The 22249-nt window shown below is 44.3% G+C and overlaps 1 protein-coding gene across 1 annotated transcript in view; it reads right to left on the bottom strand.

Annotated features, from left to right (window-relative positions):
* Positions 1 to 274: 274 nt before the first annotated feature.
* The window catches only part of JOSD1 (Josephin domain containing 1), a 30780-nt gene continuing 8805 nt past the window's right edge, over positions 275 to 22249 (bottom strand). Inside the window, exons 3-5 of the mRNA XM_040359467.1 lie at positions 12784 to 12912; positions 8617 to 8811; positions 275 to 3971 (exon numbers count right to left, since the gene is read on the bottom strand). Coding sequence (XP_040215401.1) covers positions 3872 to 3971; positions 8617 to 8811; positions 12784 to 12912 — 424 coding nt within the window. The 3' untranslated portion in view covers positions 275 to 3871. The remainder of the gene's footprint in view (positions 3972 to 8616; positions 8812 to 12783; positions 12913 to 22249) is intronic.

The raw sequence follows: 22249 nt of genomic DNA, 5'->3' as shown, positions 1-22249 counted from the left end.
ACCTAAGCTTGTACTCTGTCAGCAAATACTTGTTGTATGCTATGACTGCACAACTTCTACATGCCCTGTAAATTGTAATTTTGCTCAATAAAAACCTTTTTGATGAAAAAAAAAAAAACTGGTTGTAAAGGCAGGACCCGAGACGAGGAAATAATTGCACAGAGAAGTATAACATGTAAAAAATAATATAATTGAAGCTTTACAATCACTTTAAGTAATGATACTGTACAATAGTAAATGCGTTTCAGTAATGGAAATAATTTCGCAAAAAAAGGCCTTTGTAATTTTGCTTTATTTTATATTTGGATAACAAAATACATTTTCTCTGTAAACAAATAGCACAGAAAATAGCATAAAAAAGATTTACTTGTAATTTCGCCACCGTTGCTTTCTATTTCCAGCCTTTGTAGCAAATTATTTTATTGGAAAAAATTGTTGTACTGTCTGCTCCCCACATACTATAAATCACTCACTTTTAGGCCAGTTTCTCATGCCACGCAGGTGTTTAGGTGAATCAGAGAGGATGATTACAAAGGACTGATACTCGAAAAAGACAATTCAACATGCAAAACCTGCTTGCAACTCTGAGGCTAGTAATGTGTAACTTGGCAAACTGTGACCACTGAGCTTTTAATGTTACACTGTAGTAGAACAGCTATCAGATACTTAGTGCAGTAACAGCCGTAATTAAACAGGTTCCCAGTCTATTTCCTGATAAAAAAAAGTAATAACTTATTCTTAAATACCTAATACAAATGGCCAAATCTACAAAAATCCAAACATTGAGTGGGCATCAAAAAAAAGAAAAAAAAAAAAGAAGGGGTGGCTCAGGCACTCTAAGGCCGGGTTCACACACATGCAAATTGAATGTTTTTTTCTTCTGCATCCAATTCACATGACAGGAGAGTGACCGGCTCTCAATGGAGCCAGGCCACACAGATCTGTGGCAGCTGCGGTCCAGATTTAAAAAGGGCCCTGTGCGTCTTTGGGTCCAATTGAGGTGCGAATCGGTGAACAGGGAGGCACCGGTCCCCATGCTGTGAGCCGCAGCATATGTGAACCTAGCCTAAACAGTTTTCTATGCAGTGTCTGTGCCAGAAACAGTATATAAAAGAGCAGGAGAGCTGGACCTGCTTATCAAAGTTGCTGGCAGATAGTTAACATCCTATATGGCAGGGACCTGTGGCAGTTTTCTAAATAAAAAAACGGCCACAGTCCATTTATTGATTAGGTGCAGAACCCCGACCAGTTTCTATTTCTCTGAAATGGAAACTTAAACGGGTGGTGCAGACAGACTTGAAACAGGTCTACCTGCTGTGACGCACACCAGTCACACACATTTTATGCACCATTGTAATTCTTCTCACCAACCCCCCCCCCCATTATTCCTGTTAAGTTAACCTTAATAAAAAGCATTGAGGATAAAGGCAATATACAGCCCACAGCTGCTTGGTAAACATGGCCTTCACCTAATAATCAAAATACATTAGTTCAAAACAAACAAGAGGCTTTTGTATATATTGAACCACCAGACCAGTACAATTAACATAGCATACAGTTTTGAAACCGTTGTTGTGAGACTATCTTTTTACAGACTGGATATTTTAATGACGGACCAATGTAAGTGCGTGCTGTAACTGTATTGAAACCAGTCATACAGACAATAACTGAACGCTGTAAGAGCTCATGTCACAGGGTGCCGTTTTCCTGCATTTTATGTACATTTGGAATGCATGTTCAATGCAGGTCAGCAAAATCCCACTTACTTTAATCGAGCAGTACAAATGGGAAGTCAAAGGCTGCATTCGACCTGCTTTGTGCCTCTTCAGATACAGCATGCCTTATTCTTGTCAAATTCTGCATGTTCCTTTCAAACAAACATCGCTGCATGTGTTTGAGTGGAAAACAGAGCGTCCGACTAGAACACTTGTGGCATGAACCCTAAAGGATGCATTTCTACAGCAACAGATTACAGGCACTATATTCAGATATTTTTTTTTCTTTAAGTCACAACTGCTGAATTCAAATGCTTTAACATGGCCCACAAATCATAGTGAAAATATACTTATGCTTATTATTGTCCTGTTATCAGTTCCTTAGTTTAATATAAGCATTTTGCCTCCTATTTACTGTACTGTTCAAATGTTACACATCTGAAACATAACATTATTATATACACGAATACTGGTGCAAAATAAAAAAATGGTGGCGTTTCCGGAAGTGCCCATTTAAAAAAAAAAATATATATTTTATCTCATTGTCCTGCTTCTTGCAATGCAATTAAAAAAAAACATTAGTTTGATTGGGCATGTCACGTTCTGCATGCATTTTATTCTCCTTTATCTAAAACAGTTTTCTCCTATTTCCACAAAGCACCATTTTTTAAAGCTAAACTCCAGATAGACCCAAGGTAACCGTTTAACCTGCTAAAGAATTTTAAATTCTGTGCAGCCAGTCTTGTGACCCAGTCACACTGTACAGCTACGTTCTCACAGCAGCACAGCTTTGTGACGAACAAATCCTCAACCTACTGGCTGCACAATTAAGGGAAAGCAGCAAATTCATTCCAATGTACAGAAGTGCAACTGGCTCTAGTGCTCTTCCCTTTCCCAATCCGAGTGTTGAATTTGTAACTGCATTAACTGGTACCATTGTATATCTAGCGGAGTTCAGCTTAAGTAAAATTTCTTCTTACCCAGTAATAACCCAGGGTTTCTATGAAATTAAACAGTTTGCCCTTGCTATAATTTTCTACATATAGTATTGTGTAACAAAACACATATCCAAGGATTTTACATGAGTGATGGAGTTTGGAAAGTCAGGATGTTAAATAAATGGCGCAAGCAAAGGCAAGAAGTCATATCATAGTACTACCATATTACAAAGTTGAGACAAAATAGTGGACACAGGCATACATTAACTTGAACTTCTGTTGTTGAACAGAACCAATATCCATTAGTGTGGTATAGTTTTAAAGAAAAGAAAAAAAAAAAAAAAAAACTGTATCTAGACTGAAATTAGGCACCAGGAAAGGGACCTCCTTTAGTCTTTCAGCACTACTTGATTATAGTGTTTAGAAATTGCTTTCAAGTAACATCATATTTTGGCTGAACATGTAAACTAATCAGATTGCACCAGTATAACTGCACAGACATGGATATAAAACAGGCAATGTCTGCTTAAAGAGGGCGCATTATAAAGATAAAACAAAATAATGTGTACTGTTTATGTCCACATATACAATTATTTCTTAGGTTATAAAGAGCACTTTTTCGTTTTTGATTTTTTTTCTTATTTTATTAATTTTTTTTTTTTAAGAACTGAAGCTTTTAGATATTGTGCATATACAAGGATGGCTCAGTTTGTTTATAATTATCCAAGGTGTTCCTTGTGAATATATAATGCTTTCATCTGGATCAATGGCTTATACCACAGGTATCCTGTAAAAATTACAGTGTTAACCTGAAAAGTGTATCAAAAACAGAAGAAAAAATAAAAAAAATGTACTGTAGAGATTCCATCACAACCATCAGCATGCATAGGACTTGTCCCTTTCAATTATAATTATTTCTGCACTATACTCATTTGGTAACCCACAGAACACCGTTCATTACTTCTTTTTTCATTTAGACTTTACCGAGATGAATCAGCCTCCTATTGTTTTGATACATAGAAACAAAAAGAACCTGTGGATTACTCCTCCACATGTGAAAGGGCCAAAGCCTCCCATTTAAAAAAAAAAATTATTTCTTCTGGAGGACAAATACAGGGCTGCATCCAATACAGAGATTGTCAATACGTAATAAACTGTAGTGAAAAAAAAAAATGTATATAATAGTAAAAAAAAAAAAAAAAAAATCAAAAAAGTTTATTACAGGTCAGTCCGCCAGCGCTGATGAACTTCAACTTCTTCTGGCACTACTAAGAGTAGCTCACAGTTTTTTCCCCTTAGTTGATGCTGTAAAAATTTCCTGCAAGGAAAAAAAGAAAAAAAATAGAAATCTAAGAAATTATGTTTGATAAAATCTGTGGTCAGAAAGAAAACTCAACTCCGCATTGGTTAGTTATAGATGCAGTGGTAGAAGTTAGGCCAAATATATAGTCAAAACCAGTGGACATTGGAGGTTCTGGTATTGGGCTTGTATTTGGTAGATGCAAAGCAGCAGTAAAAGATGCTTGCATTTTAGCAGATAGCTTCTTTAGAAAAATAGTGACAGCTTGTGAGTAGAGGAAGTCACCCAGTAAGGCAAATCCAGGCTTTTAAAGTAAAACTAAAGTTTCAACACAGGCAGAAGAGTGGCAACACGGTATATGCATCTTCTGCCATAAACACTGCCTTCTAGTGTGCATGCGTAGGGCAGTGTAACTAGCCTGGTAAAGTGCCCCTTCTCCGGTATTGGGACAACCACACTCCAACGCTTAGATTTGTTCCTGCCTCTGCCATCTTTTCCTGTCCTTCTGGGTTTGGAGTCTACAGCCTCAACTGGCCAAGGATAACAAAAAATACATAAAAATAAAGCTAGGAGAAGGTGGCTGCGGCAATACAGTAGACTCCACATCCCTGGCACTTTGATATCTCATCTAGAGCTAATGACTCCCACTGCTGTCTCAACAGAAAACTGGTCTTAGATATTCTTTAATGAATAATTTAGGACAATATTTATAAATAAATAAAAAAAACACCATGCAATACAAATAAATTTTGAAAATACCCAGTCCCCATTAAAATCAGTAAATCCTTTCATACAGTGAATGCTCTGAATGACAACCAATTTTATTAGGAAAGTATAAAAAACACATAACGATGAATATTAGTTTCATTGAGAAATACGGTGTTCACAAACCTCTACAAAGTCACTTTTAGTTTAAGTTACTCTAACAATATACAGGAAAAAAAATTTGTGCGAGTCTTGCTGTAATGTAGCAAGCAGATAAAAACTTGCATGATAAACTTTAAACTCTTTTTAGTCAGAAGGCAAATATTTGGGCCTGTGCAAACTGATAAAGTCATAGAAAGGGACAGGGAATTGCATTTTCCCTATTCCTCCCCATGTAAAACCTAGGGTAAAAATATGCACCCAAATGTGCTACTAAGCTAACCCACGTTAAATCAACTATGTATAAGGCCTGTGGGTACACGAAAAAAAAAAGCCATGTATGTAAGTATGTAACTGACATTTCTGAAAAAAATAAAAAAAAATAAAATAAAATAAAAAAAAAAAGGTAACTAGGATATAGTGGCCTTGCATCACATTAAGTTAATCCATGGGAAGAAGGAGAGTCTAAATTTCTTTGTTATTGAGTCAATCAGCTCTACCATACTCATGGCTTCATTAACTGCAGAGAAATAAGGATGGAGTTGTGGGACGCTTCCTTAGGGCAGGGGTGCATGCTTTTGCTGCATTTAACAGGTAAATTGTTAAGGATGGTTTATATCATGTTGGTAACCTCTGGAGACAATGAAGGGGAAACCAAGTGCTGTCTTACTAGGCATGGACCCATTGCCAGATGACAACACCAACGACCTCCTGGGCAAGGTTAAAGGGGTTGTAAAGGTTTGGTTTTTTATTTTCTAAATAGGTTCCTTTAATTACTTGCCGACCAGCCGCCGCAGTTATACAGCGGCAGGTCGGCTCCCCGGCGCGAGGTCACGTAGATCTACGTCACCTCGTGAATCAGCCACTAGTAAAAAAAAAAAATAAAAAAAAAAATTATAAAAATGCCATAAAACTATCCCCTACTTTGTAAACGCTATAACTTTTGCGCAAACCAATCAATAAACACTTATTGCGATTTTTTTTATGAAAAATATGTAGAAGAATACGTATCGGCCTAAACTGAGGAAAAAAATATTGTTTTTTTTTTTATATATTTTTGGGGATATTTATTATAGCAAAAAGTAAATAATATTCATTTTTTTTCAAAATTGTCGCTCTATTTTTGTTTATAGCGCAAAAACTAAAAACCACAGAGGTGATCAAATACCACCAAGAAAAAGCTCTATTTGTGGGAAAAAAAGAGGCCCGGTCATTGACCAGCTATATGGTCCGGGGCTGAAGTGGTTAAGCTAGTGCATTGTTGGTTCACTTACCTTTTCCTTAGATTTCCCTTCTAAATGTTTTTTTTCCCTTTGTCCGAATCTCTCACTTCCTGTTCCTCCTCAGTAAGCTTGCCCCCATCATCTGAGCCGTTCTGGCTGGGGGTTAGTCAGCGTGCTCAACCCCCTCCCTTGAGACTAAATCCCTACAACACAACATCTCCCTGCAGGGATGTAGTCCCAAGGGAGGGGGCGAGCATGCCGACTAACCCCCAGACAGAACAGCTCGGATGATGGGGGCAAGTTTACTGAGGAGGAACAGGAAGTGAGAGATTCAGACAAAGAATTTTTTTTTATTTAAAAGTGAAAAAAAAAAAAAAAAAAAAATCGAAGGAAAAAGGGTAAGTGAACCAACAATGCACTAGCTTAAAGGAACCTATTTAGAAAATAAAAAACAAACCTTTACAACCCCTTTAAGCACTTTGTAGTATTGACACTGGGCGGAAAAGCCAATGCCTCTATTGCATTGCAAATAAGAAAATAATATTTGGAGGTATGGGGGGGGGGGGGGTTATCTTGAATGCACTACTTCTCCAGACCACCATCACATTTTTCATGCAAACTGCATGCATATTATGTAATGTGTAAATGAAATGCAAGCATTACTTCCCCCAGAGATCACAGTACCCTGACAATGCTACCACCCGCATTTTATCCAGGACAGAGGCAAATTTCATTTAGGAATCAATCTTAGCATCCAATTCCTACACAGAGATTGAACGCTCAGGATTGACACAATCATATAAGTCCTGGTGCCCTTTGCAGTTCTTAACCATGTTTATACCGTTCTGACACAGATCCGCCCCTGCAACAAGCTCCCATCATGTGACTTGCTACAAGTAACAATGTTGCAGTCTGATCACTAAAAGGAGAGGAAACAGAGAATGGCTTCTCTTGCATGTAGAAGACTCATCATTGGCAAAGTCACTAGATAGAAGTTTTAATGATAAAAAGTACAGATTTTCAAAAACATTTAGGGCCCTATTACATGGGGCGGATCAGTAATGATCCGCCTCCGTGTGTCCGTAAAGCTCAGCGGGGATCGCTCCGTATATCCCTGCTGAGTCGGTGGCTGACAGGGCGGTCCCCGCACACTGTGCAGGGACCGCCCTGTCTTTCCTCCGCTCTCCCCTATGGGTGGGGGGGGGGGGGGGGGGAAATCGGATGAACACGAACCATATGTCCGTGTTCACCCGATCCACCAGATGGAAGAAAAATAGGATTTTCTTCCGTCCGAAAAATCTGAGCTTTGCGGAGGCGGGTGATTACGGGTGTCAGCAGATGGTCATCCGCTGACACCCGCAATCACATAGGGACCAATGTACGTCCCGTTTTCATCCGCAATGGATGGATGAAATACGGTCTGCACATGTTAACCACTTACCCCCCGGACCATATTGCTGCCCAAAGACCAGAGTACTTTTTGCGATTCGGGACTGCGTCGCTTTAACAGACAATTGCGCGGTCGTGCGACGTGGCTCCCAAACAAAATTGGCGTCCTTTTTTCCCCCACAAATAGAGCTTTCTTTTGGTGGTATTTGATCACCTCTGCGTTTATTTTTTGCGCTATAAACAAAAATAGAACGACAATTTTGAAAAAAATGAATATTTTTTACTTTTTGCTGTAATAAATATCCCCCAAAAATATATAAAAAAACATTTTTTTTCCTCAGTTTAGGCCGGTACGTATTCTTCTACATATTTTTCGAAAAAAAAAAAAAAAAAAAAAAAAAAAATCGCAATAAGCGTTTATTGATTGGTTTGCGCAAAAGTTATAGCGTTTACAAAATAGGGGGTATTTTTATGGCATTTTTATTAATATTTTTTTTTACTAGTAATGGCGGCGATCAGCGATTTTTTTTTCGGTATTGCGACATTATGGCGGACACTTCGGACATTTTTGACACATTTTTGGGACCATTGGCATTTTTATAGCGATCAGTGCTATAAAAATGCATTGGATTACTATAAAAATGCCACTGGCAGTGAAGGGGTTAACACTAGGGGGCGGGGAAGGGGTTAAGTATGCCTGGGTGTGTTCTTACTGTGGGGGGGGGGTGGCCTCACTAGGGGAAACACTGATCCTCGGTTCATACATTGTATGAACAGAAAATCAGCATTTCCCCTGCTAACAGGAACGAGAGCTGTGTGTTTACACACACAGCTCCCGTTCCCCGCTCTGTACCGAGCGATCGCGTGTGCCCGGCGGCGATCGCGCCCGCCGGGCACACGCACTAGGGGCGCACGGGAGTAGTGCGCCCCTAGTGGCGGCTAATAGGCAGGACGTTATATTACGTGCTCTCGCCTAGGAGAGCCACCTTGTGGACGTATTTCGGCGGTGCGCGGTCGGCAAGTGGTTAAAGGGGCCTTACTTCTTGTATATTGGGAAAGGTTAGGAATTCATTCAGGCAGACTTGTAATGTTACTGAAAGGTCTGCTTTAAAAAGAAAGACTGATGTTACATGAATAATTGGAAAGGTTAAAAACTCAGATTGCTTGTATAAAAAAACACAGTTTACCTTAAGTCCTCATCACTTCCAATCCGCTCAGGCCTCTTAAGCTTGGAATCCAGGTTGAAATAAGTGCCACTGATCTCACGCACACATATCCAGTGCTGCCTCTTAAGTGGGAGCTTTAAGGGTCCCCAGGACAGACTTGATGGGAGGTTCATGATGAACCCTGTGACATTAGAAAGGGAGATCAAGCCAACGTCCCTGTTAAAAAAAAGAAAAAGAGAATAAACTGGTTTTGACACCAGTAGAAAAAAATAGTGCAAAGTGAAAACAGAAATTACAGTAACCCAATAAAAATTGTGACAAGCATCTCAATAGCTCTCACTAAACAGACAATGCTTTGAGGCATAACCAACTGCAATCCCTATAGGGTTTAACCCTTTCAAATACCAAGGATGTAAGGCCAACGTCAGCAGAACCACTTCTAGATCCAACTCCGTAAGTCTTCTAGCATAACCAAGCCCACATTGGGGCGATTTAACATGACAAATCGGCGGCTATTGCCGGCAATGGCACTGTCCGAATCAGTGCGATGCCGACTTTGCAGTGCCGCAGATTCACAAACGTGGTTCCTGTACTACTTGTGGCGACTTTGGGAGTGATTTCAATAGACATCTGTGCAGCAACCCGACCATGAAGTCAGACTGCATTGCACGATTTCTAACCTGCAGTCAGTGTGAACCTAGGCTTAAAGCAGGAGTTCCACTCAAAAGTGGAACTTCCGCTTTTCCGACCCCCCCCCCTCCGATATCATGGCAAATTATGTCAGCAGATCTGCCCCCTCCCCTTCTGCCAGGCCAGCGAGAGAGAGCCCAGCACGCTTTGCACATGCGCAGCAGGGACCCGGCCATGACACCATCTGAACCAAATGTCATTGTGCTGCAGTTTCAGGGTCTTGCCAATCTTCTTACAGCCTAAGCCATCTTTATGTAGCGCAACAAATCCGTTTTTTTCCCCAGATACTCAGAGTTCATTGCCATGAGGTGCCATGTTCAACTTGCAGTGACCAGTTTGAGTGAGTGAGAGCGATAACACCAAATTTAACACACCTGCTCCCCATTCACACCTGAGACATTGAAATGCCAACAAGTCTCGTGACACCAGGAGGGAAAATGGCTAGTTGGGTTCAATATGGACATTTTTACTTATGGGTGTATTCACTTTTGTTGCCAGCAGTTTAGACATTAATGGCTCTGTGTTGAGTTATTTTGAGTAGACAGCAAACTTGCACTGATATACAAGCTGTAAACTCGCTACTTTACATTACATTGTAGCAAAGTGTAATTTCTTCAGTGTTGTCACATGAAAAGATATAAAACAGGGTTTGACAAATTTGCTTGGAATCTAGGAGCCAGCTAAAAAAGTTAAAAGCCAAAAAAAACGCACCCTGTCCCGCCAAGCTCGCGCGCAGAAGTGAACGCATATGTAAACGGTATTCAAACCACACATGTGAGGTATCGCCGCGATTGTTAGAGCGAGAGCAATAATTCTAGCCCTAGCCGTCCTCTAACTCAAAACATGCAACCTGTAGAATTTTTTAAACATCGCCTATGGAGATTTTAAAGGGTAAAAGTTTGTCCCCATTCAATGAGCGGATGCAATTTTGAAGCGTGACATGTTGGGTATCAATTTACTCGGTGTAACATTATCTTTCACAATATAAAAAAAAAAAATTGGGCTAACTTTACTGTTGTCTTATTTTTTTTATTAAAAAAAGTGTATTTCTCAAAAAAAAAAGTGCGCTTGTAAGACCGCTGCGCAAATACGGTGTGACAGAAAGTATTGCAACGACCGCCAATTTATTCTCTAGGGTGTTAGAATAAAAAATATATATAAATGTTTGGGGGTTCCAATTAGAGGGAAGGAGATGGCAGTGAAAGAAAAAAAAAAAAAAAAAACATTAGAACTGCTGTTTTTTGCTACTTGTAACGTAATGTAACCTGTAATGCCAACAGCCACCACAAGATGGTCACTCCTAGATTCCTTCTGCAGACCTCAGCTTCCTTCTGTAAAGGCCGCGGCCTCAATTACCGCGATCGTGCCTCGCGCCGGCCGGTAATTGAGGAAGCGGCTTTGCGGCCTTCTGCAGCCCTAAGCTTCCCCAGGTCACAATTTCTTGTCGCAATTGCGACCTGGCGCCCGGATTTTGTCGAGGCCTGTAATAAAATATTTACAAAAAAAATGTGAGAGGGAATTGTATGTATGTATGTATGTATGTATGTATGTATGTATGTATGTATGTATGTATGTATGTATAAATAAAATCACACATACACACTTCCAAGGCTATCTCCTGCATCAGCCATAACAACATTGAACAATTCTAGGCAGAGCAGTGGTGTCTCTAAAGTACATTATTTCTTCATTGCTATGAAGAATCCAGCCAGAAGAGACACTACTGCTCTGTCTAAATGATCTATTGGGTACAATGATAATTCAGCTTAAATGGTCCAATGGAAACTTTGCCATACATAGAAGGAAAGTGGAAAAGAACACAATTGCACACATATTCCCAACAATGTAACTAGAACTCTGGAGATAAAAAAAAAAAAAAAAATTTGAATGTCGTGCAAAAGTTCATTTCTTTCACCAACGCAACTTAAAAAGCTGAAACCAATATAGGAGATAGTTCAAGCTGTAATTTGCCATAATTGCGATGATTATGGCTTACAGCTCAATATTCAAAGCTCAAAGTGTCCCACTCTAATCAGCTAATTAAGCCATAACACCTGCAAAGGGTTCCTGAGCCTTTAAATGGTCTCAGTCTGGTTCAGAAGGAATCACAATCATTGGAAAGACTGCTGATCTGACAGTTTTGCAGAAAACCATCATTGACACACTCCATAAGGAGGAAAAAGACTCAAAAGGTAACTGCAAAAGAAGTTGGATGTTTCCAAAGTGCTGTATCAAAGTACATTAATAGAAAAGTTATGTGGAAGGGAAAAGTGTGGAAGAAAAAAGTGAACAAGCAGCAGGGATGACCGCAGCCTGGAGAGGATTGTCAGGAAAAGGCCATTCAAAAGTGTTGGGGACTTTCACAAGGAGTGGACTGAGGCTGGAGTCAGTTCATCAAGAGTCACCACACAGACAAATCCTGGACATGGGTTTAAAATGTCGTATTCCTCTTGTCAAGCCACTCCTAAACAACAATTAACGTGGTCCAAAGTCCTATTTTCTAATGAGAGCAAATTTTGCATCTTATTTGGAAACCAAGGACCCAGAGTATGGAGGAAGAATGGAGAGGCACACACTGCAAGATGCTTGAAGTCCAGTGTGAAGCTTCCAAAGTCTGTGTTGATTTGGGGAGCCATGTCATCTGCTGGTGTTGGTCCACTGTGCTTCATTAAGTCCGGGGTCAATGCAGCCGTCTACCAGGAGATTTTGGAGCACTTCATGCTACTTTCCGCAGACGAGCTCTATGGGAATGCTGACTTAATTTTCCAGCAGGACTTGGCACCTGCCCACACTGCCAAAAGCACCAAAACCTGGTTCAATGACCGTGGGATTACTGTGCTTGATTGGCCAGCAAACACGCCTGACCTGAACACCATAGAGAATCTATGGAGCATTGCCAAGAGAAAGATGAGAGACATGAGACCGAACAATGCAGAAGAGCTGAAGGCCGCTATTGTAGCATCCTGGTCTTCCATAACCCCTCAGCAGTGCCACAGGCTGATCTCTTCCATGCCACGCCGCATTGAGGCAGTAATTGCTGCAAAAGGGGCCCAAACCAAGTACCGAGTACATATGCATGCTTATACTTTTCAGAGCTCCGATATTGTTCTATGTATAATCCTTGTTTTATTGATTGAATGTAATATTCTAATTTTCTGAGATTGTGGATTAGGGGGTTTTCTTGAGCTGCAAGCCATAATCATCACTTTTTTGACAAATTATGGCTTGAACTATCCATCTCATATTAGATGCACCTTTTACGTTGCATTAGTGAAAAATGAAACTTTGCACAATATTAAAAATTTGAGGTGTGTGTGTGTGTGTGTGTGTGTGTGTGTTTACTTGACATTTAAACATTACTATCTTATGTACCTCATAGCCACTCTACTAAGAATAAAAAATGGTTTCTTCCACGTACAAATGCCATTGTGACATTTATTTACTAAACTAATGAAAAGAAAGCAATATTTTGATTGTGCCACATAATGAGACCTGTACCTTCTTTTATCCCACCACACAGCTTCATATCCCTTGGTCTGAAGCGCTGCCATAATTACGTTGACATCATAGTTTCCATTGCCCAACATGTTTTTCTTGTGTGGGGTCACCAGCGTATTGGGGGACAACCTAAAATGGATGATGAAAATGGTTATGGTCTATTTTACTAAATATACATGTAGAACCCTCAGACAATTACTTGATTCTCTATTGCAGAAGATTGCTGCGATACATAAATGGCAAGTAAAGAAACCGATCATCAATACAAAAAAAAAAACATGTTATCTGAAAAGAGGACTGTATATACATACCTCTCCTTGTGTCTGTGCCACCAAGTGCTCCTTAAATACTGAGAAATGATCTTGCAAAGTCACTCACATTTCTAGGAATGTCGATCTTGTGTCCATGTAGCGCTCCTTGGTTTGTTCTGCCAACCTCTACATCACTACAGAACACAGTAGTAGTAGTAGTAGTAGTAGAAGGTGTTGGTGGGAAGAACCAGTTGGAGGCAGTCCGATAGTTACAAACATCCGACTTACAATTGGAGGGAGACGAGACAACAGGAAGTGAGAGGAAATCTACCCCATGGAAGGGAAATTCTCTCCGGCAAGAATTATGGGAAAAAGGTACCTCCACTGATGCTTTATCACCAAGGCTTGGTTCCACAACCCAAAATTTTCCAAATCAAATTGTCATTGGGACAAAAAGAGAGGTGAAATCTTCTGAATAGAGGCACAGACACAGGGTGATAACCCTTCTCTATGCTCCCCAAAGAGCTTAAAAAAAAAAAAGCTACACTTCATTTTTTTTTTACCTGTTCAGACTTACAGATTCAACTTAAGAACAAACCAACATACCCCATCTTGTTTGTAACCCGGGGACCCCCCTGTAGTGCTTGAGGGAACATAGGAGATATTAACACTTGTGTGTCCTTTTCCAGCAAACTTCTGGGGATGATTCCAAAGCAACAGTGTTTGGTAGTGTGGGTAGAATAAAAAGTGGGCATTTGCAGGCGCCACACACACACACACACAAAATGGGTCATTATATTCTTCTCAAAAAAAAGGATTTTTGTACTCACCGTAAAATCCATTTCTCTGAGTTCATAGACGGACACAGCCTTCATTGACCTTAGGGTTATGCTTCTTCCTACCAGGAGATTTAGGCAGAATTCTACAGCACTTAAGGTGTTAAAAACTTCCCTTCATGCTGCTCCTCCCAGGGGGCGTGGCTCCCCCAGGCATAACCCACACCCTGCTTTAGCAGCCTCAGTTCGTAACAAGCAGTACAAACAAAGGAGGGGTGGGTGCTGTGTCCGTCTATGAACTCAGAAATGGATTTTACGGTGAGTACAAAAATCCTTTTTTCTCTCTTTCGTTCATAGACGGACACAGCCTTCATTGACCTTAGGGACGTCCCCAAGCAGTGTCAAAAAATGAGGGGTGGGAAAAACACAGCAAAAACAGGTTACACCCCAAACAAAAACCGGAGTTACTCAACGGAGGAACTCCAACCGTAAACTGCCGCCTGTAACACCCTGCGGCCGAAGAAAGGAATCAGAAGATGCACTCACATCCACCATATAAAACTTTGAAAAAGCGTGGACCGACGACCAGGTCGCAGCCTTATACACCTGTAACACAGAGGCTTGGTGTCGGAAAGCCCAAGAGGCCCCGATCGCCCTGGTCGAATGCGCCATGACCCGAAAGGGGGGCGCCCGCCCTTCAGGGCATAGGCCTGAAGCACAATCCGTCGGATCCACCTGGAAATGGTGGCCGAGGAGACTGCCAGGTCCTTACTGGGACCGGACACAGACACGAACAGCGAGTCCGACTTCCGGAACGGAGCGGTCGCCAACAAGTAAACTCGAAGGGCCCGAACCACATCCAAAGAATGTAAAGTGGCCTCCTTCGGGTTCTTCGGCTGAGGACATAAGGATGGAAGAATAATGTCCACATCCAAGTAAAAAGCTGAAACGACCTTAGGGAGAAAAAACGGCTGCGGCCGCAGCACCACCTCATCCTTACGGATGACCAAGCAGGGAGCCTTGCAAGACAAGGCCGCCAGAACAGACAGACACCCGTCTGATCGAGGTAATTGCTACCAGAAATAAAATCATCTTTTGTGACAATAAACAAAAAACCTCCCGAATGTCCTCAAAGGGAGCATCCCGAAGCACTGAAAGGACTAAATTAAACTCCCATGGGGGTAATGGAGGGCGCACTGGAGGGGCCACCTGCCAGACCCCCTGACCCAACGCACGCACCCAGGAGTGCGATGCCAAGGGTCGCTGCCAGTAAAAACAGCCAGAGCAGAAATCTGGCTCCTAACCGTACGTAAGGCGAGAGCCTGAACCACTCCCTGCTGCAAAGACAGCAGAATCCTGTACACAACGCATGTACGAGAGTGCCAGTTCATCTCCCCACACACAGAGAAGTAGGCCTTCCATGTATGAGGAAAAAACCTACGTGAGGCAGACTTCCGTGCAGGCAGCACGGTAGAGACCACCGAGCCCAATAGGCCTCGGTCCTTAAGCCCCTGGCTCTCAACAGCCACGCCGCTAAGGCCGGTGGCTGTGAAACAGGGTGGAAGATCGGACCCTGTAACAGAAAATCAATTCCCAGGGGAAGACGCTAGGGGGCGTCTGCCAGCAGACGCACCTGGTCCGCGTACCAGAAGCGACGCGGCCAATCTGGGGCAATCAGGACCGATAGAATCCCTACAGCTTCTACTCTGCGCAGCAGGCGAGGAAGAAGCTTCCGAGGAGGGAAGGTGTAAAATAGGCGACAGCGACCCCAAGGAGCCACCAACGCGCCTGACGCGTCCACCCACGGGTCCTTAAACCTGGCCACGAACCGTGGCACCTACCGATAGAGACGGGACGCTAGAAGGTCCACGTCCGGAGTGCCCCACTTTCGGCACAGACCCCGAAACACCTGCGGGTGGAGAGACCACTCTCCTTGGCCCAGTGCAGTGCGACTTAGGTAGTCGGCTAGCCAATTCCGTATTCCCGGAATGTACCCGGCCGATAGAGCCGGAACGGACCCTTCGGCCCACCGAAAGGATGCGCGCGACCCCCGTCGCTGCAACAGAACTCCGTGTGCCTCCCTGATGATCAACCTACGCCATGGACGTGGTGTTATCGGACAGGATCCTGACCGGTCGGCCCTGTAGATCCAGGGACCACCTGGTAAGGCAAAGCTTGATTGCTCGGAGCTCCAGAACGTTGATCAGTAGGCAGGACTCCACCTGAGTCCAGTGCCCCTGGGCTGACTGGGTGCCCCAAGCGCCCCTCCCCAACCGGAGAGGCTGGCATCCGTCGTGACCACTGTCCAGTGGCCTGCAGAAAAATGACTTTCCGGCCCGAAGCACCGGAAACGCCAGCCACCACACCAGGGGAGACATGATCAGATGACTCAACTGAATCTGGTAATCCAGAGATGACGGAAGCTAGTCCCATCGTGACAGCAGTTCCCTCCGTAGTACCCTGGCGTGGAATTGGGCATACGGAGCCGCCTCGAAAGAGGCTACCAACTGACCCAGAACCTTCCTGCAGAATCGCAGAGATGACCGCTTCTGGGTCGGCAACTGCTGCACAGCAGATAGCAGAGTCTGAAGTTTTTCCGCTAGGAGAAAAACACTCCCGCCCCGGAGGAATCCAGGACCAGACCCAGGTATCCCTGAGACGGAATCAACCCTGATTTCAGGACAATCCAGAAACCAGCCGAACACTCGGAGAGCCTGACACGTGATAGACACGGCTCCACCAATGCAGAGCTCGAAGAAGCTCGTAGGAGAATGTCGTCCAGACATCCCATGATAACAAACCCCCGCTGTCACAGCCGGGCCAGTATCGGTACGAGCACTTTGGCGAAAACCCGCCGAATGGGAAGGACACCATTGAAAATGGTCCCCCCCGACCGCAAAGCACAAAATCTCCGGTGGTTTGAGGATATGCAGGTACACGTTCATGACATCCAAGGATGCCAGAAAATCCCCCTTATGAAGTGCCGCTATTACCAAGCGAATCGACACCACCTTTGCACCTTGACAAAACAAAAAGGAGGGACTTGAGGCCCAGGATCGACCGGGCCCCATCCTCCGTGGGGACACAAACAGAATGGAGTAAAACCCCGAGACCGTTCCAACGAGGGAACTGGCACAATCACTCCCCTGACCAGAAGATCCTGGACAGCCCCTGACGGAGTCAACCGGCGAACCGGAGGAGGCCAGTAGCCGGAGGGAAAAAACCTGTTTGGCAGACAAGAGAGAAACTCAATCTTGTACCCCAAGGAAAACACTTCGCAATGCGAAGCCAGTCTCCCACCCGAGACACGGGCGGGAGCAGACCTTCAGGCGGAAACAGGCATGTCCGCAGGCATGCGGTATCCGGTGCGCTGCTACCCCGCAGCGGGGATTCAAGCACCATGTAGACCTACCCCCACCGCACAGGGCGAGCGAAAAAACGCTCAGAGCTAGGCAAGGAGGGTCCTTGCACAGGGCGAGGTCCCTAGCCCTTCCCAGACTGTGGGAACAGCATGCGCTTACCACCCGTGGCATCCTCAATGATGCCAGTCAGGGAAGACCCAAAAGGACCGTTCACCCTTAACGGCCATCACCAAGGCCACCTTAGAGGTCCTTCTTCCAGCTCCTGCAGCAGGAGCTTCGCCCTTTTAGTCGGGGCCTGACCAGGGCCCCGGCCAGAGCCGGCCTCACCGCCGAACCCACCACCGTGAATAGGGAGCGGGCCACGGCCTCCACTCTCCTATCAGCGGGATCCTGAAAAGCAGGAGCCCCTTCCACACAGGCAACGTGGTGGCCATGCGCAGTCTGGACACAGGGGGATCCACTGGCGGAGGAGAGACCTACTTTTTTTTTTTTTTAAAGCCCCCCTCAAGGGGGTAACGGGTTGCAAAGTTTTTTGACAAACTTTTTGCGGTGCATCCCATTCCTTGTATAACATATAGTCCAAATAAGGAACACAAGGAAACCCTTCAGCGGTGCGTGGTAGTCTGCTGGTACTGACACGGAGGTGTCTCCGCCACATCCTCAATTTTTAGAGTCTCACGCACCACAGAAACAAGAGCTCCAACAAATTCTTGCCAGCAACTGACTGCAGCAGAGTCATCCTCACTATCCATAAGGGTTAAACCCGCAGCCTCTGACATAACAGAACCAGAAAAAAACAGCGATTCTGTGTCATCCCCAGAAGCAGGCTTCAGGGAGGGGGCGCTTTTTTACCCCCCATCCGAGCACTAGCCGCTTCAAACCTGGCAAGAAACCCAGGACAGCCAACATAACAGATGTGGCAGGGGGAGGGGCGTTAAGGGTTAACTCAGGCATAGCTTGAGTTCCATAGTGTCAGCGCTGAGTCACCCACCCTGCAAGGCAGGACAAAAAAACCCCACTGGTCACCTCCTTGCTGCTATTGCAGAGCATGGGGGCCCCTGGTATTCACCACCCCACCCAGCTGCAGAGGGAGCTGAAAAACCTGAGGTGTGCTCTGATGTGCTGGCTGTGATGTGTCTTCACCTCATGGAATATTCACAGCACTAAAACTGTGACAGCACTAAAACTGGTAGCAGAGACCAGAGGCTGTGCTGAGTCATCTCAGGGAAGAATCACAGCGTTACCAAGGAGATTTCCAAGATGGCCACCATCTGAGGTAAAAATTACCTCAGAACACAGCAGCACTGGCTGTGCTTTGTCTGTCACCTCAGAAAAGAATCACAGCGTTACCAAGGAGATTTCCAAGATGGCCACCATCTGAGGTAAAAATTACCTCATAGAACACAGCAGCACCCCCCAGAGTAACAACACAGTCCCCCAACAACACACGGGCCCCGGTGGTAACAAAGAAAACCAAGGAGGCCCCCCTTCACAGCCACTACCCAGTCAGGGGAAGGAGGGAGAGGAAGGGGAGAGAGGAAAGCAGGGTGGACCCTGAGTCGACCTCCCCAGGGAAAACACCAGCCAGACCACTTACCTGAGTAAGGGGCCACTACTTACCCGTCCTGCGACTACCCGGCTGGAGGTATCCCAGACAGAACCAACGTCCGTAAACGGCATGGCTGTCGGCCAGACACACTGTGACAAAGCCATAGAGACCGGTCATATGTGTGCCCTAGAACCGAAGTTCCCCGGCCGCCCCTGGAGCAACAGGGCCTGTCGTGGACGTCCCAAAGCTGAGCTGAGGGCCGGCACACGCTCGAAGGCCGAACATGGGGGGACTACAAGAGTCGAGGACCCAGCCTGTCACCCAGTCGGCTGTTGATAGAAGAATCGCAGGATTCAAAATGCAGGAACAAAATAATAAAAAAAACGAGAAAAATAGCCAGAAAAAAAACTCCAGAGTCCAGGAACTCCAGAGAGAGCCTTGACCTCCTGTCGTTAGGCAGAAAACAAACTGAGGCTGCTAAAGCAGGGTGTGGGTTATGCCTGGGGGAGCCACGCCCCCTGGGAGGAGCGGCATGAAGGGAAGTTTTTAACACCTTAAGTGCTGTAGAATTCTGCCTAAATCTCCTGGTAGGAAGAAGCATAACCCTAAGGTCAATGAAGGCTGTGTCCGTCTATGAACGAAAGAGAAAATTACCCACAGCAACTAATATTAAGCGATCCAAAGAGATATTAAACATAGTAATGCTTAGCTTGATTAACCCATGTCCCACCTCCTTAAAAGGATAAGTCCAGCCTGGGCTCATTAGGCTGGGCTTCTCCTATGGGTCACAGGAGAGCAATTTGTTTTCAGCACAGAGAGGTCTGAAGTCTGCTCTCCGCTGACGTTACTGGAATCAGTACAGGCACTGCATCATCCCGACTTCGGAAGTCTGGATCCGCCAGGTGAATGGACTGGTGGCCATCTCATCAAGCCGCCGAGACAGCCGCTCCCCACCCTCCACAGCTCAGCGCTCTAGTGAGCGTGGAGGAGCAGGAAAGCTGCTGATTGACAGTCAGCAGCTCTCCTCTCGGGGAGACAAGAGAACTGAGCCATTGGTGATGTTCAGTGGCTCGGTTCTCCAACAGGCAGTGGGGGGACAGATGCAACATCGGACCGATGCTGTATCCACCTAGGCAAGCATGATTAGGGAAAAAAAAAAAAAAAAAAAACAGACTCCCATATTTCTTCTTTAATGTATTATTTTCAAAAATAATCAAAAGCGCTTCCTTGTGATTTTTTTTAAATGAGCAAATCCAGAACCTGTCTATCCTCCAGTACAAATAAAGTCTTAAATAGACGAGCTACACACTCTTTATCCGACTGTAAAAATTCCTTTAGGGCTAGGTCCCATGGGTGTTTGGAATCGGAGATTACTAAATGCCACATGCATTCATCAACTGTTGACATTTGCTTGTGATGGTTTCAACTAGCATTCGACAGTCTTTGACCCATGTCAGCAGCTTGCCATGTTAACCGCTGCCTACAGACTCACAGAAAAACCAACATCAGAACCTTCTCAGATACTCCTAAATGGAGTGAGAAGCAGTCAAGCTGACTTCTATTTTTATCGATTTATTTTTCAAAAATTTGCTGACAGGCAGGGTATGACAGAAAAGTCCTTATCGATCTCTGCCATAAATGCATCCTCCTGCCTGTCATCCACCATGTACATGCGTAACTCAGCAAACATTTACAACTCTTATCTGTGCTGCGGCAATGTGACTCCCGTGCGCATGCGCGACTGATGTCATCGTGGCCCGGACATTCAAACTGCCGAAGGCACGAAACCCGAAAGGAAGATGGGGTGAGGATGGAAGCACTGGGGGGCCTGCCGGCTCAATCCCACAGCAGCACTGGAAGGCACCTATGCTGTGAATACTAGCACATTATGACATCACCTGGGGGCTACTAAAAATAAAATTATATAGTGCAGTTAACTACAACTTTAGGAGACATTTACAGGGTTCAACACCTGATAAATATTGCTTGCAGTGCCTAAATCTAAGCACTACAACACAAAGCAATGGAAAACACTAAATTGGAAAGTCTATGCAAAGCATTTTGGAAAGGTTTTAAAGCAGTATTAAAATAGAATTATAGGCACAATTTTTCATTTTGGATAGAGTATAGAAGGGTCATAACCCATCAGTTTATTTTTGGCCCTCTGTGTCCCATTGGGGAGATTTCTCTTCACTCTCTGTCCCATAGCCAAAACAGGAAGCGAGAAAATCCATGCTCCTGCCTATCACAGTCAGTGAACCAATGAGGATTGAGCAGGGGGGGGGGGGGGTCAACACAGAGAAGCAGCGTGGGAACAAGCCTGCTTGGGTGCCCCCATAGCAAGCTGCTTCCTATAGGAGCACTCTGCAAGAGAGGGGGCAGAAGCACCATCAAAAATCTGGTAATATGTATTATTTTTATACTAGTAATAGTGACTAGTGGGACTGCACTATTGTGGCAAACATTCTGACACCAAGGGGGTTATTTACGAAATGCAAATCCACTTTGCACTACAAGTGCACTTGGAAGTGCAGTCGGGGTAGATCTGAAAGGAGGGGAAGCTCTGCAGGCAAGTTTGTCATAATGTACTAGTATGCAGTGCATACTAATACATTATGACTTAACCACCTTAATACAGCCATACATATATATGTCCTTGTATTGAGGTGGTTATACTGGGGTCATGGTTGAGGCTATCATTTTTTACATCTGACAATTCCCTTCATTGTACAATTAATCCTAGCAGCTATACAGCCTCTAGATTACTTTTTTTTAAGCTCTCCCGTTCCACCCGTGCTCACACGCAAAGGGAAACTCACGCATTGGTCCTTCACACATATGTAAATGGCGATCGCTCCACATGTGAGGTTATCACCATGAACATCAAGTGAAAGGAATAATTCTATGGCCAATCCTCCCTTGTAACTTCAAACTGGTAACCTGTAAAGGCTTTAAAAGTGTGGCCTATGGATAATTTAATGTACCACAGTTTGTCACCATTCCACAGACCTGCGCAATTTTAAAGCATGACATGTTTACTCGGCGTAAACATTATCCTTTATATCTTACCAAAAATTGGATATTATATAGTGTGCACTAAAATTCAATAAAACATATCTGAAAAAGTTTTTTTTTTTTTTTTTTTAAATAAAAAAAAAATTGAAGTCATAATTCCCTCCTCTGTGCAGTTAGTTTTGCAGAGAGTTTCCCCGATCCTCCTCTTCTGGGGTCCTCAGCCGCATTTTTAACTCCTCCTTTTTCCGTCGGAGAGCCGCTCTCCATCAGGGAACTCGTGCAAGTGCGCGCCCGTGTCCTGCTGCTGCGTCTATTGACAGACAGCATGACTCGGTCCAGCCCCAATGGCTGCGCTGCCATCAATCTATCCAATCAGCACCTGAGACACCAGCTGAAGCTGGTGCGCTTGTCCCCATCACTGGAAAGACCGGGTTCAGGTAAGTAAAAGGGCGGCAGCTGCATCACCTTAATGCATAGATTGCATTAAGGTGAAAACAACCCTTTTAACCACTT

The sequence above is a fragment of the Rana temporaria genome, chromosome 7 (assembly GCF_905171775.1).
Source record: "Rana temporaria chromosome 7, aRanTem1.1, whole genome shotgun sequence".
Taxonomy (NCBI): Eukaryota; Metazoa; Chordata; class Amphibia; order Anura; family Ranidae; genus Rana; species Rana temporaria.
The sequence above is the reverse complement of the archived record's forward strand: the minus strand, read 5'-3'. Positions and strand labels throughout refer to the sequence as shown.